Source organism: Colius striatus, chromosome 3, assembly GCF_028858725.1.
Source record: "Colius striatus isolate bColStr4 chromosome 3, bColStr4.1.hap1, whole genome shotgun sequence".
NCBI lineage: Eukaryota > Metazoa > Chordata > Aves > Coliiformes > Coliidae > Colius > Colius striatus.
In genome coordinates this window covers 65,848,957-65,865,106 of record NC_084761.1, presented here as the reverse complement: position 1 = coordinate 65,865,106, position 16,150 = coordinate 65,848,957, and the positions used below count along the sequence as shown (strand labels likewise).

Sequence of the window (16,150 nt, the reverse complement as noted above, 5' to 3'; positions counted from 1 at the left end):
CGCGGCCGTGAATGGGGACGCCGGGTCGAGGCGGGCGACGGCCGCGGGGGGGCGCTGCGCGGCCGCGGCGCGGCGCCGAGCGGCAGCTGGAAGCCCCGTCCGCGCACGTGCCGGCGCGGGGGCGGCTCGGTGTCACCTGGCGGCAGCGGTGGCGGCGGCGGCGGCGGCGGCGGGAGGGGCGGGAGGGCGGCGCGGGGGAGACTATAAAAGTGTCCCGCCGCGGCACATGCACACTTCGGGGAAACTTCTCAGCCCGAGCGGTGGCCATGGGAGGAGCGCCCGCTCCCGCCAGTCCCGCTCCGCCCTAGGAGCCACCTCGCGGCGGAGGCGGACGTCTGCGGACGGGACCCCCCGCCCCGACGTCACCCCACGCCCCGACGTCCCCCTATTCCTTACCACCACCCGCCTCCGCGCCCGCCTCGCCGGCACCGGGCTGCACCCTGGGCGGCGGCGGCGGCGGCAGCAGGATGAGAGTGAACGGTAGCGAGCTGAACAGCTCCGTCCTCCCGCGGGACCCGCCCGCTGAGGGCGCCCCTCGCCGCCCGCCCTGGGTGACCTCCACCTTGGCAGCCATCCTCATCTTCACCATCGTGGTGGACCTGATGGGCAACCTCCTGGTCATCATCTCCGTCTACCGCAACAAGAAGCTGCGGAACGCGGGTAAGGGGCGGCAGGGAGACCCGGGGGGGAAGGGGGGGGCCGCCCGGGGTTGGGGAGGGGGGTGCGAGGCGCGGCTGCGGAGCGCAGCGTCGCGGTCTCTTTGTCCGCTGTTAAAACTTTGGCCCGTCGCGCAACTCCGGGGATGGGCGGTCTTTGCCTTCATCCCCAGCTAGCGGTTATACTCTGTGACAGATGCCAGGGGCTTCATCTTTCCTACCGAGTCGGTGATCGAGCGGTAAAGGGTATTTTTAGTGCCCGCCGCCGAATCGTGGCGCTATTTTTAGCTCTCGTCAGTTCCCACCCAGTAGAAAAGCAAGGAAGCCTTATTTAAGAATGAAATGTGGACACGGAACTGGGGTTGTTGCTGTGGCATACAGTGTGTGTCTGTGCATGCTGGCTGCTGTTCTTCTCATTGATTTTTCTCTGAGTTACAGAAATTTCTCAAGTAACAAATTCTGTGGTTGGAGCTTCAAATCAAACAAATGTTAGGTGATAGACATTGCACGTTGTAGGAAAAAAAAACAAAAAAAAACCTCTCGCCCACAAATACAAACCCAATACAATAATTTACTTTTCCATGTTCACCTCCTACTTGCTATTTAGGCCACTGGGGAACAGGAAACATCAGACAGAAACAGGTTAGACACCTTCTTAAGAGAAGAAATCTCTAATTTTGACAGGATGGAATCTGTGATGGTCTATTGAGTAAATCCCTCTTAGTTGACAGATTATTGGTCAGACAGGCAGGAATTTCTTCAGATTCATTCTGCTTTATCATGTCAGACCAGCTGCTGCGCACGTGTACCAAATCTGTGCACTCAGAACTCTATGCATCTTTCATTGAAAAAAAAAATTTAGGAGCATGTGCAGAGAGCTGTATTGCTAATGAAGGCAGAATTTCACTCCATGACAAATGAGATGGTGCTTTTTTTTTTTTTTGACAACTGACAGTCAGGTTTGGTATTGTAACTCAACTAAGTTTATTAGCCGATCATTTAGAATTCATTTGAGGGAGAACTTGAGCTTGGGCTTTGCTATAAGCTAGCCTCATAAAGGCTAGCCTCAACATTGGACTCTGGCAAACAGTGGCATTCTGAGCTTCCTTAAGGTTATATCAGGTAGTTCAAATGGATTGTGCACTTCAGTTTTATCCAGCCATAGTGGAATTGCTAACACCTAGGATCAAAAAGAAGACTGACAGATTTTATTATTTTCTGCCTCTTGTTACCAGTGATGTAAATTCTAAAAGCAATATTCTCTCTTTCGTTGACAGAAATTTCATTCACTGGAACTGTCAGGGTTATGTACTGCAATATTATCTGTTTGAGGGGAAAATCAGACTCCAGAAGTACAAGCCTGTGTTTGACTACTCCTGTTCCCTGGGGGCATTCTCAGATGAAGGGAAAAAGAGTTGAGAAAGGCATAGTACTGGGGTTACTTCAGGGGAAAGGATGCTATTCGCCTCCCCCTTAATTACTAAACATGTACTTCTGCACTTCTGTGGGGAGCTTGCAATACTGATATTTCTGGTAATAAATCTGAAATAATGTGGTGCCTGTTTTCTGGAAATGTAACTGAATCACAGGGCTCTATGCATATGCTTATTCTCTATTGTAGCTCTCACGTAATCCCTCTTGAATCCTCACACGTGCTCACTTTCTTGCTCTCACTGCGTTTCTTGTTCTTGCCTTTTCTGTCATAGTGGCTGTTAAGAACTGCACCAAACTGGCAACAGTTATCTCCTACATACAGCTAGGAGAACTGAGCATTCTTCTGAACATAACTTACTTTTAGACTGGAACATGAAATAGATACTGATTTACCCTCTGAAATTAAGGATTAGTAAAACAAATAGATACTTGGTACAACATAGGAAATAGATTATGTTCTGTTTTAGGAAAATAGAATAGAAAGTTTCTAAAGTTTTAAAGCTGATTTTTTTTTTCTTCAAAAAAGTTCATGGATAAAAGGAAACTTTGGAAACAACATAATAATCTGTCTACAAAAAGATGTGCAAAGTGGTTTTGACTAATCCAGCAAAAACCTATGCCTGGGCATAATTTTACTTACGTGAGCACTATATTAAACTTGGCATTGAATTAAGAAAGGAGTTACGTAGATAAGTAAATTTATCATGAGGCCTAAGTACTTAGAAAACACTGGCCTAGTAGTTCCGAGTATGAAGTAGAAAGCTTCCCAAGTCTTACACTAATTCAAATTATTCAGAAGGAGGTTACATTGAAAATAATTTGATTTATTCATACAACTAATTTTAACTTGCTAATTATAAAGACAGTTACAACTTCTTGCAGAGCTGTAATAAGAAGGAAACTTCTGACTTTATGACAACCTATCTTAATGAGTCTTTTGCTGGCACATTTATTGAGGAAAAAGGACACAGGATGAAAATTCTACTGGGAAAAGGTCAGGGAGGAACAGAAGACACCTCCTGAAGAAAACATATCTCACTGAAGACCTTCTTCCCTCTTTGCAAGAGAGGACTAACAGAAATAAGGAGTATTTAATAACACTTTACCAAAAAGATGGATCTGGTGGGGGAAAACATCTCTGTCCCACTCTCTATTATATAATTATTTCTGGAAGATAACTACGAATCAAACCTGTGGTCTTATGGTTAAAAAAATGCATTGGAGAATAGTAGGAAGGCCTAGAAAAACCTTCTCAACAAGTGTAACCTTCCTAACAGTCAGAAGGTTAGTAAAGGCACTGATCAAAGCAGACAAGTCAGTATCTCAAAGAAGTTTATCTCAGCAAGCGAGGAGTGTCTGATACTACAGACTCCTTCATAGTCACAAGCATGGCTTCAGTAGATGCTCTTCTAGACACAGAAGCTGATGATGCAACTGGTAGGATCCTCTTTTATTTCATGTGCTTGACTTGTAATAAGTTTCATACTTCTGGTCTTTATTTTTTTTATGGTGGCTTTGTAATCAAACAGGCGCCTGACACCAATTCAGTGCTGATGGGAACAGCTGCAATTTAATGCTGGCCTACACAAAGACTGAATTTGGTTTATGATGTCTGTGATCTTTTAACTTTGAAACAAAGTTCAAGGGAAACATTCAAGGCATAAGGATTTTAATGGCCATATCTTCATAGCGCATTCACATAGCTCAAGCGTTAAAGTGATGTGCTTTCTTCAATGATTAATTTTAAAAAGAAGAGAATAGCTCATTTTAAAGAGAAGTTTGATGTAAATCATCCTAACATCTCATTTTCATAGCTAATATTTGTAGATCAGAAATAAGGCCATTCAACAGTTCCACCCTGAAAAGACAAAATAGTTACCCTTAGGGAAGGTGGATTAAAGAACTACTAGTACTTTTTGCAACAAGTGGAGTTTTTTCTTGAAGCTATCAACATTGGATTAGAGCATCTCGAAAGAGATTGTTATGTGATATTTGCAATATTACACACAAGTTCAGTGATTGCTAGTGTCCTTATGCCTTCATTGTTACCCACACCAAGAAAAACAATGCATCAAGAACAAGGTGAGGGAGCAGTTCTAAGTCTTTGGAGATTAGTTTACCGCTTGTTACATTAAAATGTCATACACCTGTCATTTTGGTGACAGGGGGATTTGGGTGCTCAGTTATTGCAGGACTGGACTATTCTTCAGGTCAATGAAAAAAGCTCTCGAGTGCTATTATACCTCTTGCTCGTCTTTCTCTTCCTTTTGAAACCATTCTCTTGGGGAGTTGCTTTTTCCTGGGTGCTTCATGTGCTGAGGACTAAAGGCGCCCTCAATATGCCTCCAACAGACCCCTGTGTTGGCAGGGAGCCTCCAGCAGTCAAGAAGAGCGCCCCAGCAGTCTCACCCTCACTCTTCTGTGCCTGTCCTGTCTACTAATACCTGGCACGAACAGGGATGACACAGGAAGTGGTGCCAAGCTGGTAACTAGCATCTACCACATTAGGGCAGAAAGCTTCATTCACCCCCTTCTCACTCATCTCTCTTCTGTGCTTACATGCATTTGGGGTTTTATATTTTTTTCCCATTTTCCCATGACCTTGGCCCAAATGTTTTCTTGGTAAAACTCTTGCTTTTGTTACTAGTGAAGTAAGAAGAGAGGAAGTCTGACATTGCTGAGGATCCAAGGCCCTTAGAGCAGCAAGATACAGTTAACTTCACTAAGACTGCACACACACTTAAACTTATAACTATGTGTTTTAACTAGTTTTCTGAATTAGATGACAATGAAAAGGTGAAAAAAATGTTTGTATGCTAAATCTGCTTCAGCTGCATTAGATCCAAACAATTCTATAAAGATAGTGCTGTGAGTGCTCAAAAACTCAGGAGTAATCTCTGAGTAAAATCTATAAGATCAGTGAAGTCACTTAGAGAAGTTCTATGTAACACTGATACTTTGGATTTTTCTTTTTTTTCCCTTTTTTTTTTTAAATTCAATATTTGTCAAATATTGTAGCTTCACCAGAAATGGGAATAGGATCTATCAGTAAGAATTTTATTTTGGAGGCTTTTTAAACTGGCTATGGGTTTTGGGTTAAGCACTGTAAACAATCCAACTGAAGGGTATTCCTCTCAGTGCATTTTCTAGAATATAAATTTTAAATATGTGAATGGAGCTATCTTTTGATAATCAGACTGGAGATCTTAGCAGCGTTTTCATAATATGATTGTTCTTGATGATATTTTGTTTTTTAGTTTTAAAATGATAATGTTAAATGCTCTATTAAAGATTGTTTTATCTAATAAATGAAGCTTCTGTTGTGAATTTAGACTAATGGAACCATTGTTTTTGTCACAGGTGATCCCCGGACTCGTTTTGTACCACGACAGACAATGAGTAGCCCAACAAATATTTCACTCAAGGGAGAACTTGTAGAAGACTGAGTTGTAGCACAGATTCAGGGTTCTGATGAAAACTGAGATGATGATGGCAATGAACATTATTTCAGACATGAATAACTTCCAGTATTAGAAATGGTAAGCTGTTTGAGAGAAGGGAAAATGTCTAGTGGAGATGCTGAACTTTGCCAATTGTGGAGCAGAACTGAGCATAAAATACAGTTTAAATAAAGCCGTTCCTCAGACTGGTTTTGATTGACTATTTTACTGAATCAAAAGTTTACCTCAGAAACCTGTTTAAATGGCACTGGAGTGTCAGTGACCAAAGGTAAAGGTGAGTATTTCAAGTAATTATACTCTATTCTAGCTAATAGATCTATGAAACTCAACTATTTATTCCTTCTGCACGATTCTGCATTCTGAAGCTTTTAAAGGCACCGCTTTTCCTAGTTTGCTACTACCAGCAGACAATGGTACTGACACTCTATACTACTTGCTGTCACTCCTAGGGTTTTTTTCAGGGGTTCTTCCTTTTCTCTTTAAGATTTTTTCGTTGTGAAACTTATCATTAGCAATTTCTGATCTGCTTCTAATCATTGCTTTTCTTTTTCTTTTCACACTGTTCACTTTTCTTTCTGGTTATAGCATAGATCATGGGTTTCTAGCATAAGACATCATCAGCAAGTCTAGTGACAGGAAATGCTACCAACAATAGACATCCAGTGCTGATATGACAATATCTGTACAATGAGGCTTGCTTTCCTAGGGCAATAAAAATGTTGCAGTGTCAATTCAATGCTGTGCATCACAACTTAATTTTACAGCCTCAGTAAGAACTTTGTCACCCTTGCTGTTGGGAGTTTTTCTTCTACTCACATCCATGGTCTGCCTCAGATTCCACATTTTCCATTTTGAGAATTCCCAGCCTCTGTTTTGAAAAGACAAGTGTTAGTAAGAATTCTTCAGAATAACAGAACACAATTTGTTAATGTTTTAATGTTTTGCTTATTTAATGAGCAAATAAACATGTATTTAATGTGTGTGTTTAAGAAATGCTTGGGACTATAATAGAAATGCTGCTTCTAAGGAGGTGTTCTTTCAAAATCTAGTACTCCTGAGGTCACAAAGATGCTCAGCATTACAGTTCAATGGAATGGCAGAATAAAGGTCTGATTATCTTAATTTTCAGAATGGATAAAGTATCTAAGAAAACTTTGCCAGTACCCTTAAGTTCAGATGACTAGCATGCTGCAAACTTCTTAATCTTTTATTTTTCAGGAAGAGCAGAAGTTAAGATATAATCATCAAGTCTGTTTACAGCTTTTAGACAGTCACTTCTGTAGCTTCAAAACAGTTTTGTCATAACTGACCTGTAGGTGTAATAGGTAGAGTTTTGTGTCCTACAGTTGTTTTTTAAATGGTTTGTTATCCTTACAGAGAAGACTCTTCCTTGAAGAGCCTTGCACCAGAAGTAAAAGATTTTCAGCTCATTTGTTTCATTTTATAAATGAAACAAATAAAATAGCACCAGATCATTAAGTTACGTATGGCTTTTGAAGAAGAGCTAATGCCTTATTGATGATAAAAATGCAGCTTTTTATTATCTCAGTTTTATACTTGCATTAGGGACTTGAATTAGGTTGTCTGCCTTTGGGGGAAAGGAGTTGTTGGGTTTTCTTGGTCGGGAAAGACACATTTTTTCTGTTGCTCTAGTTCTAAGAAAGTCCTTCAACACTTCTCTTGGACTCTGATTTCCCTTAACTCTGAAGGTTCCCTGCTCTCTATAACAAAAGAATAGAAGCAACTGATTTCAGACTCTGCTGGGTGTGACCAAGCACTGGAATTCCCTATTCAAAAATGTACTAAGCAGCTGGAAAAAATTATGGATGGTTTCAGGTTGATAATATTTTGGTTTTCTGTCCACACTTTTAAACAGACTGTTTAGCTAGCTTTAAGTTGGACAGCATATGTAATTTTTTCATTTGAGCCTACAGAAACCCCATTCTATGTGAAGTAAACATGTGATGCTGAAATATCATGTATATTTCTGGTTTTGACTTTTGTAGGCGCAGGTGCACCCTGTGCTCCTCCCTTGGTGCTTGATATTGTGTGAGATGAATCAGTAACACTGGTTTTGTTAGCCATTTCAGCTGCGCTCACGTCTTTCTAGTGTGGTTACAGTACAATTGTTAGTAGTATATTATTTAACCAGATAGGATGGCCAACTATGCAGCTATTGGCCAAAGTGGTGAACAGGTGTGATTACAGGGATCAGCCTTGAAAACCACAGTCCAGTCACACAACAGAGAAGTTTCAGCAGAAGTGAAAGAGTATTTTTAACCCAATTACAGTTAGGGAATGGACATTTTGATTGATAATAAGCTAAACATGAGCCAGCAATGTGCCCTCGTGGCCAAGAAGGCCAATGGCATCCTGGGGTGCATCAAGAAGAATGTGGCCAGCAGGTCAAGGGAGGTTCTTCTCCCTCTCTGCTCTGCCCTGGTGAGGCCTCATTTGGGATACTGTGTCCAGTTCTGGGCTCCTCAGCTCAAGAGGGACAGAGAAGTGCTGAAGAGAGTCCAGCGCAGGGCCACCAACATGATCAAGGGTATGGAACATCTTTCATATGAGGAAAGACTGCAGGAACTGAGACTGTTTAGTCTAGAGAAGAGGAGACTGAGGGATGATCTTATTAACATTTACAAATATCTAACGAGTGAGTGTCAGGAGGTTGGGACGTCCCTTTTTTCTATAGTATCTAGCAACAGGACAAGGGGTAATGGGATGAAGCTGGAACACAAAAAGTTCCACTTAAGAAAAAACTATTTTACTGTGAGGATGACGGAGCAGTGGAACAGGCTGCCAAGAGGGGTTGTGGAGTTTCCTTTCTTGGAGGTCTTCAAGACGTGCCTGGATATGTTCCTATGTGCCCTGATCTAAGTGAACCTGCTTCTGCAGGGGGGTTGGACTAGATGATCTCTAAAGGTCCCTTCCAACCCCTACCATTCTATGATTTTTTGTGTTGAAGAGATTGAAAGAGAATTTTTTCTGAATTTTCCTCATTAATGGCCACTATTTGCCCCATCACAAGGTCACTCATAAAATTAATTGCAATGCTTTTTTAACATCCTTCAACACTCTTTGGATTTTTTTTTCTTGGCAGCACCTACAGACTTATTTTGAAACCAACTATTGTTGAAAATATGGGACTCAAGTATTATGAAGAATCAAAGTTTTGCATAAATGAGAATGAATCAGTTACTGCAGTTGCCTTTTTGTTTCTTTTTGGATTAAGAATTAATAGCCTATAAATAAAAAAAAAATCCTACTTGTTTTAGTTAACAGCTTATATGTATTTTGCAGTAATATGTTCTGTGTTAATTATACTAATTCTTTACATTAAACATGTGTCTTAAGATTATCTCTGTCTTTGTTATTCTGGGGTCTGCCTTCTGTAATCTCAGTATTGTAACATACTGTAATTCCTGCACCTAATGTTCAGGTTCATATAAATGCAATTGAATTTACAAAACCTAGGCTCTTTCCCATGTTTCCATTATGTCCTATTGCATCTCCAAGCCTTCCCTGATTCTCTGTTACTGAATTAATTCTCACTTAGAACAAAGGATTAAAAGGTAACTTCTCACTCAGACAAATCCTTTCAGAATCACCTTTCACCTGAAGTTATTGCTTTTTTTCCTTATTCCAGCTCAAAGGGTACTCACTGCCTAAATCTGTTCTGTCAGTTTATATTCTCTTGCGTTTGTATCAATGTTACTTAACGTTACTTAATATCTCTCTGTTCTTGTAATGAGTGAGAATAAAACCATCACCTCTTGACTATCATTTTTCTCGTCCAAAAAAGGTGGTTACTACAAATACTATTAGTCTACTTACAAAGTAACCTTTCGCCTTATGTGAGAGAATACTGCCTTCAGGAGCATACTCATCACTGGAAATACCTTCCCTAAAAGTGAAATCCTGGTTTTACTGAAATCAATAGCAAACCTCTTACCAAAGTCAGTACTTGTGTCCTTCCATATTCTTGGTTGTAATCTTTGCCTGTGAATGGGAACAGCCTTAAACCCAAACTGCAGTAAGCAGAGAAGTCTTTATTGTAACTTGAGAGTCAGAACAGGATTTTTAATGGATCACTGAATCTTTTCAATAAAGCTGATTGCAGATCAGGGTCATAAGAGTGTATCCTGAGGTGAGTGTGTCATGGGAAGCCACTTTCATGTATAGTAGATTTGCAAGCTATGACGTCTGAGACTAAAGGCTTCAAGAACACTTCTGGGAATAAAGAAAATGAGATAACCTATTATTGCAATGATGTCATAGAATCATAGAATGGTAGGGGTTGGAAGGGACCTTTAGAGATCATCTAGTCCAACCCCCCTGCAGAAGCAGGTCTACCTACATCAGGTTGCATAGGAACATGTCCAGGTAGATTTTTTTTAAGACCTCCAAGGAAGGAGACTCCACGACCCCTCTGGGCAGCCTGTTCCACTGCTCCATCACCCTCACAATGAAAGAGTTTTTTCTTAGGTTTAAATGGAATTTTTTGTGTTCCGGCTTCATCCCATTACCCCTTGTCTTGTTGCTAGATACCATAGAAAAAAGAGATGCCCTTTCTAGGTGTTTCGTTTTGGGGATTTTGTTTGTTTTGTGGTGGTGTGTTTTTTTGGTTTTTTTTTGTTTTTTTAACAAATGGAATTTGCATTACATAGGTCAAGGATAGCTTGTTTGTGTTAGAGGTATCTGGTCAGATCATTTCAGTTTATCCTTGATACCTTCTTTTGCTTTCTAGGATCTTGTAGTTCTTTAACATATTCATTAAGCAGAATAAGATTCAGAACTGATGTTTTGCTGTGATAGCCTCATTGTACAGATTGTCTGGTGGTTCTGTTGTGAAATGCAGCATCATCGTATATATGTATTCTTTTGGAAATTTCTTTTACCTGACTATCTCCAGCACTCTCTTTTAAGATCTCCTTTTGATTATTTTTCTTGTCTAGAGGACTGTGCTATTAATCTCTGCAGTGCCTCACAAACCCATCTTATTCTCTCTTCTTTATGATATAACACATTTCAACACCTGTTGCTAAGGATTGTCTTAGCATTGGCTGCGTCTAGTTTTGAGAATATGCAGAAACACATTTATATTAAAGTGCACATAAATCCCACTGATTTTTGCTGTTTTACAGAAGGTACTCATACCAAAGATTGTTTCATTTTGTAGTATACTTTGGTTTTATGAATGTACAGATATAGATGTATCTAGAAACATATCTGCTAAGTGATTGGGCATTTGTGCAGAAAGAGCCTTTTTCCTTTTTACTCTTTTTCTAATGCAGTACACAGCAGCACATTGTAACTCATATTTTTGTATATTGCTTGTGAACATACATATTCTCTCTAGAACTAAGGATCTCTTATATGTAGGAGAATGATATTCATCATGCCTGACAGGAAGGAAAGATGTTAATGTTTCCTTATCTTTCCTCCACCTATACACTGATTGTGGGTTTAATTCATGGTATAAATTAGAAGAGCCTCAGTATTTCTGTAACTCATGCTTATTGAGACAGTTCCTGTAGGGATTTTTGTATTGGCAAGTGTGATGTAAACATAGCTTTCAATGGCCAAGCTCATTCTAACTGTTTTGCATGTAAGCATCCAGGACTGGAGAGTTAACGCAATCCTCATCAGGCTTTGCTCATCATGTAAAACAGCTTTTCATCTCTTCTGTATACTGGTAAGTACAGAGAAGACAGCAGAAGCAAGTTTGTTTCTAAAATTATATCAAAACCTAATACAGAGCTCAAAATACAGTCAAATTTTAATGCATCATATTGCAGCAGAGTGTTTTGAACGTTGCTTTTAGCAAACAGTTGGGTATTTCTTTTGCAGCATGTCTTACAAATTTGTGTACATCCTACTACTGTTTTTACAGCTCTTATCTTGACTCCTTTTTCTCTTGCTTATTCAGCATATCCCACTACTGGGAATCTCTGCAGTACCTGCTACAGTTGTCAACTGTGAACATTTTGCTAGAAACCTGCCTCGATTTCAGTAGTTTTTATGGAACAATACTTGTTTTGTTCCTAGACTCTGTCCTCCAACAGTATTTTTTTATCTACTTAACATACAGAGTTTTTTCAATTATTTTTGGATGTTCCTAGGAATTTGTTGTGCTTCTGTTCATCATACATTTGTACTTTTTCTTTGTACAATCCATACCCACTGGATATTATGCTGAAGGTGGTTTGAAGCTGACCATTCCTGTATTGAAGAATAACTTTGTACTATCCTTGTCACATTGTTTGCTGCTGGATTTTGTTTTTCTTCTTTCCCTGCATTTTTTTCCATTTAGAGCAGATCTGTTAGGTTTTGCCTCAAAAGCTCTTGTTTTAGAGATGTTATTGACATGTCTCTCTCCCTTATGAGATCCATTGCACATTCTGTGAAAGCTGTTTGTTATACATGCTGTAATAATAGAATACTGAGATGCTGCACTGTTCTTAGGAACATTATGAATACTAGCATTGTAAAAGGAGGTCGAGTGCTGCTCTTGCAATTATTCCTAGCAAAGATTTCTAATGCTTGCTTAGTGACAATCTAGGGAAGACTATACAGTTGTACAAAGCATGCACTTGTACTTTGTTATTACTGCTTGCAGCAACCTTTATCTAAAATGTGCCCTGAAGATGTGGCTGAATCTGACAAAGATGTAAAAAGATGAATGGGGAAAAAAAAAAAGCAGCAAATAGGCAAAGTTGAAGAAACCAGAGATAGTTTCATAGGCTACCACCAAAACAGGGACTTGATTTCTTTTTTTTTTTCCTACAGAAATTCTTAGTATCTCCTGTCCCCATATTTACTCAGAAAACTTTCTTGATCAGATTCCTATTTCACAGAGATTTCACCTGTTTCTGTCTCCTAAGTTGCTGGCTATTCTTTAAGATGACTGGGCAGAATGTTTGTTTTACTCAAAAGCATGAAACTTGCTTGTCTTGCAAATAAATTTCCAAACCATGGATTTCCTTGTGTTGTTTTTTTGGTCTCTTCTCTTACACAGGTATCCCAATGAAATAAATGGAATATCAAGTAGTAACACTGGGTGGCAGCTCCAGTATATGTTTAATTTAAGCTAAAACCTTTTCTGAAGACATATTTGTTATCATGATTTCAAGAATTTACTTTGCAGGAGCATTTCCACATATTCATGTGATAAGTTCAAATGTAGTATGTGACCAATTACTTTTTCTTGAAACACTTAAAAAATGGACATTTTTATTGAACTGTAATGTTACTGGAAATAAAGGACTCTGTAATGAACATTTGTAAGCTAAAGTAATATTACTTTCTATATTCAGAGGTTCTATATTCAGAACCTCTGAGCTTTTACTGAGGTAAGGAAAGTTGAATGAGCTAACAATTTAGGTATAATTGAAAAAGTTAGATTAATATGTCAGGTATAGTAGGACATTAATTAATAATCCTAAAACTAACCTTCCTCTTACAGATATAAGCATGGAATTAGTTATTAGAACTGAACTACTACTGCTTTTGTACGTGTACCTACTTAGTTACTTAAGGCTGGAGTCTGTCTGTCCTACTGGAGACTGTTGTCAGGATTGAAGACCTCACACCCTGCCAAGTGATTACTGCTGCAGTCATTGAAATACTTTTGGACAGAAATGACCTCACTGAAAACTGTCAGTCATTCAATGTGACAGTCCACAAGGTGTCTGTCATTCATGTAAAACCCTCAGAACAATGCTATTCTCCCTCATGCTTTCTTACTTTCTTGAATTTCTCTCCTGGAAAAGAAGTCGAAGCCTTCAGAGCCCTGAACATTTTGGGTTGAGGGTTTCTTTATTTTATTTGAATTTTATTTGGATAGTAGGAGTTGGAAGGGACCTTTAGAGATCATCTAGTGCAACCCCTCTGCTCTAGAAGGTCCATCTAGATCAGGTCACACAGGAACGTGTCCAGGTAGGTTTTGAAGACCTCCAAGGAAGGAGACTCCACAACCTCCCTGGGCAGCCTGTGCCAGGGCTCCCTCACCCTCACAGTGAAATAGTTTTTTCTAATGTTTAAATGGAACTTTTTGTCTTCCAGCTTCATCCCATTACCCCACGTCCTGTCACTAGATACCATAGAAAAAAAGAGATGTCCCAACCTCCTGACATCCACCATTTAAATATTTGTAAATATTAATGAGATCCCCTCCCAGTCTCCTCCACAGTCTCTTCTTCACAGTGTCCACACCCTTTCCTCATAAGGAAGATGTTCCAGTCCCATGATAATCTTGATTACAGTGTTCTAGACTCTCTCCAGAAGTTCCCTGTCCCTCTTGAGCTGGAAAGCCCAGGACTCCAGATGAGGCTTCACCAGAGCAGTGTGGAGGGGGAGGAGAAATTCTCTAGACCTGCTGGCCACACTCTTCTTGATGCATCCCAGACTGCCATTGGCCTTGGCCATGAGGGCACATTGCTGGCTCATAGCTAGTTTTCTGTCCACCAGAACTCCCAGATCTCTCTCTGCAGAGCTGTTTTGTTGTTTTGTTTCTTTTTTTTTTTTTTTTAATCAGTCAGTGGGATTTGCTAAGCATCCCAATTTTGGTAAGTACCTTGAATTCTTTGCTCTGAAATCAATTATTCAACTTAGTTTTTAGCTCCAACCCAGAATTATCCTCAGCTACCATTCAGAACAGTGCAGTTACTTCAGTGATGTCTCTGCACCATCTGAGTGAGATGGATATGCATGGCACTGGCACTAGACCCTATCATAATCCTAGTCACGAGGAGGACTTCAAGAAGGACCTGGTCTTTTGTTCAAGACCCCTTGATTCCATCAGGCTTCTGACTGTTTTAGGTTGCAGTATAAAGGGAATCTAGTTGATTCAATTCTCCTACCTGTTCATTACCTGTAAAGGATAATGAAACATTTTACTGCTCACAACTAAAACAAAATTTTGTGTTATTCAGTACTTTAGAGCATACTGGATAATAAATGCAAGTGGACATAGTTCATTTTGTCATTTTCTCTTGCCCTTTATTTCTCTCTTTTTCAAGCAGCAGTAGGTTGTTTTTCCATCTCCTCAAAAACAAATGGCAAGGTCTCCAATGTTGTTATTTGTGCTCCTTCAGAGGATATGACTTTAAAAATCTTCTATTGAAGTTCTAATGAAAGGGCATCAGTTGCCCTTTTCCTTATTGTCTTCCAGAACCATCTTCCTGGTGCTCTGTAGGCTTCATTGACTTGATATCCATACTCAAAGTTCAGAAGTGACCTTTTTCTTTCAGTCTGTGTCAATATGTTGAATACTAAATTTCTAAGCACTTGTGTACGTGACCTCTATTTTTATTCTCCTTGGTACTTTTGCTTTTAGTTGGCTGTTTTGGTTTGGTTTTTTTTCTTTCCATATTTATTCCTAGACAAAGCTCATGATTTCTTACATTTCATAGATGCCCTCATAGATCTTGCTCTATGTCATGTTTTTCAAGCTGACAGTGTAGAAAATAGCTAAATCCATTGGCTTTTATTGTTTTTTGCAGTCTCTAGGCAATTTTTTCTACACATATTTTCTCCATCAAACCCTATGCCACTTTAAACAGTGGCTATACTTAGAAAACAATGACTTTAAAAACTCCAGGGTAGCACTTCATTTTTATTCTACCATCTACATAAAATCAATTTACAAATCATTGTGAAATACCAAGAATGTTCAGCTATGGAGGTAAGTCTTTTCAACATAGGTATCATAGAATCATAGAATCATAGAATGCTAGGGGTTGGAAGGGACTTCTAAAGATCATCTAATCCAACCCTCCTGCTGGATTGGGTCACCCAGGAGCACATCCAGGTGGGTTTTGAAAACTTTTAGAGAAGGAGACTCCATAACCTCCCTGGACAGCTTGTGGTAGTGATAGCATTCCAGTTAATAACTACTACTAATAGTATCTGAAAATACATCAATAACATAACTTCCATCAAAACAATTTCAAAATTTAATAATTTTGTAGGAATTGAGAAAGAATTACTTTGAACCATCTAAAATACAGTATTATTCTGAAAGTGTTTTAGGATTACTGACAAGTGCTCTTCACTTCCTGCTGTTTCAAATTCTTGGTTGGATTATGGCCACTCGAAAACAAAAAGTCTGCTTGGGGTTAAGCTGTTATACCAGTACCTAATGCTTTGTTAACTGTCCAGACAGATTACTTATTTTAATGACTCAACATTGCCTTCAAAATGTCATGATGTACTGACACTGGTCTGAGAGGAAGGGCTGTGGAAAAAGGGATTAATATGAGTCTTGAAATTAGTTAAGTGGGGCAAATGGCAGAATAATTTTGAACCTGAAACTTGTGGACACTTGAAATTCCCATTTTCTAGTTTTGTGAACCTAGAAAAAAAAGAAAATCACTACAAATTTCCTGTGTTACCAATGACTTTTACTGATACAACTATTTTTTGGGTCTAAACTGTTTATGATACACCATAAAAGCCCTTCGAGTGGTAATAATGTATACATTACCCAAACTATTGACAACAAAAAAATAGGTGACAGAAGAACATGTGAGGTAAGAGTAAGGCCTTTCTAATTATAGAATAAAAAATTCCAACCATATGAGATTTTTAAAAACT

General features: G+C 39.5%; 1 protein-coding gene across 1 annotated transcript in view; it reads left to right on the top strand.

Moving 5' to 3' along the window:
• The first annotated feature begins 467 nt into the window (after nt 1-467).
• MTNR1A (melatonin receptor 1A) overlaps nt 468-16,150 on the top strand; it is a 50,258-nt gene continuing 34,575 nt past the window's right edge. The window contains exon 1 of the mRNA XM_061993327.1: nt 468-660. Within this exon, the coding sequence (XP_061849311.1) occupies nt 468-660 (193 nt within the window). The remainder of the gene's footprint in view (nt 661-16,150) is intronic.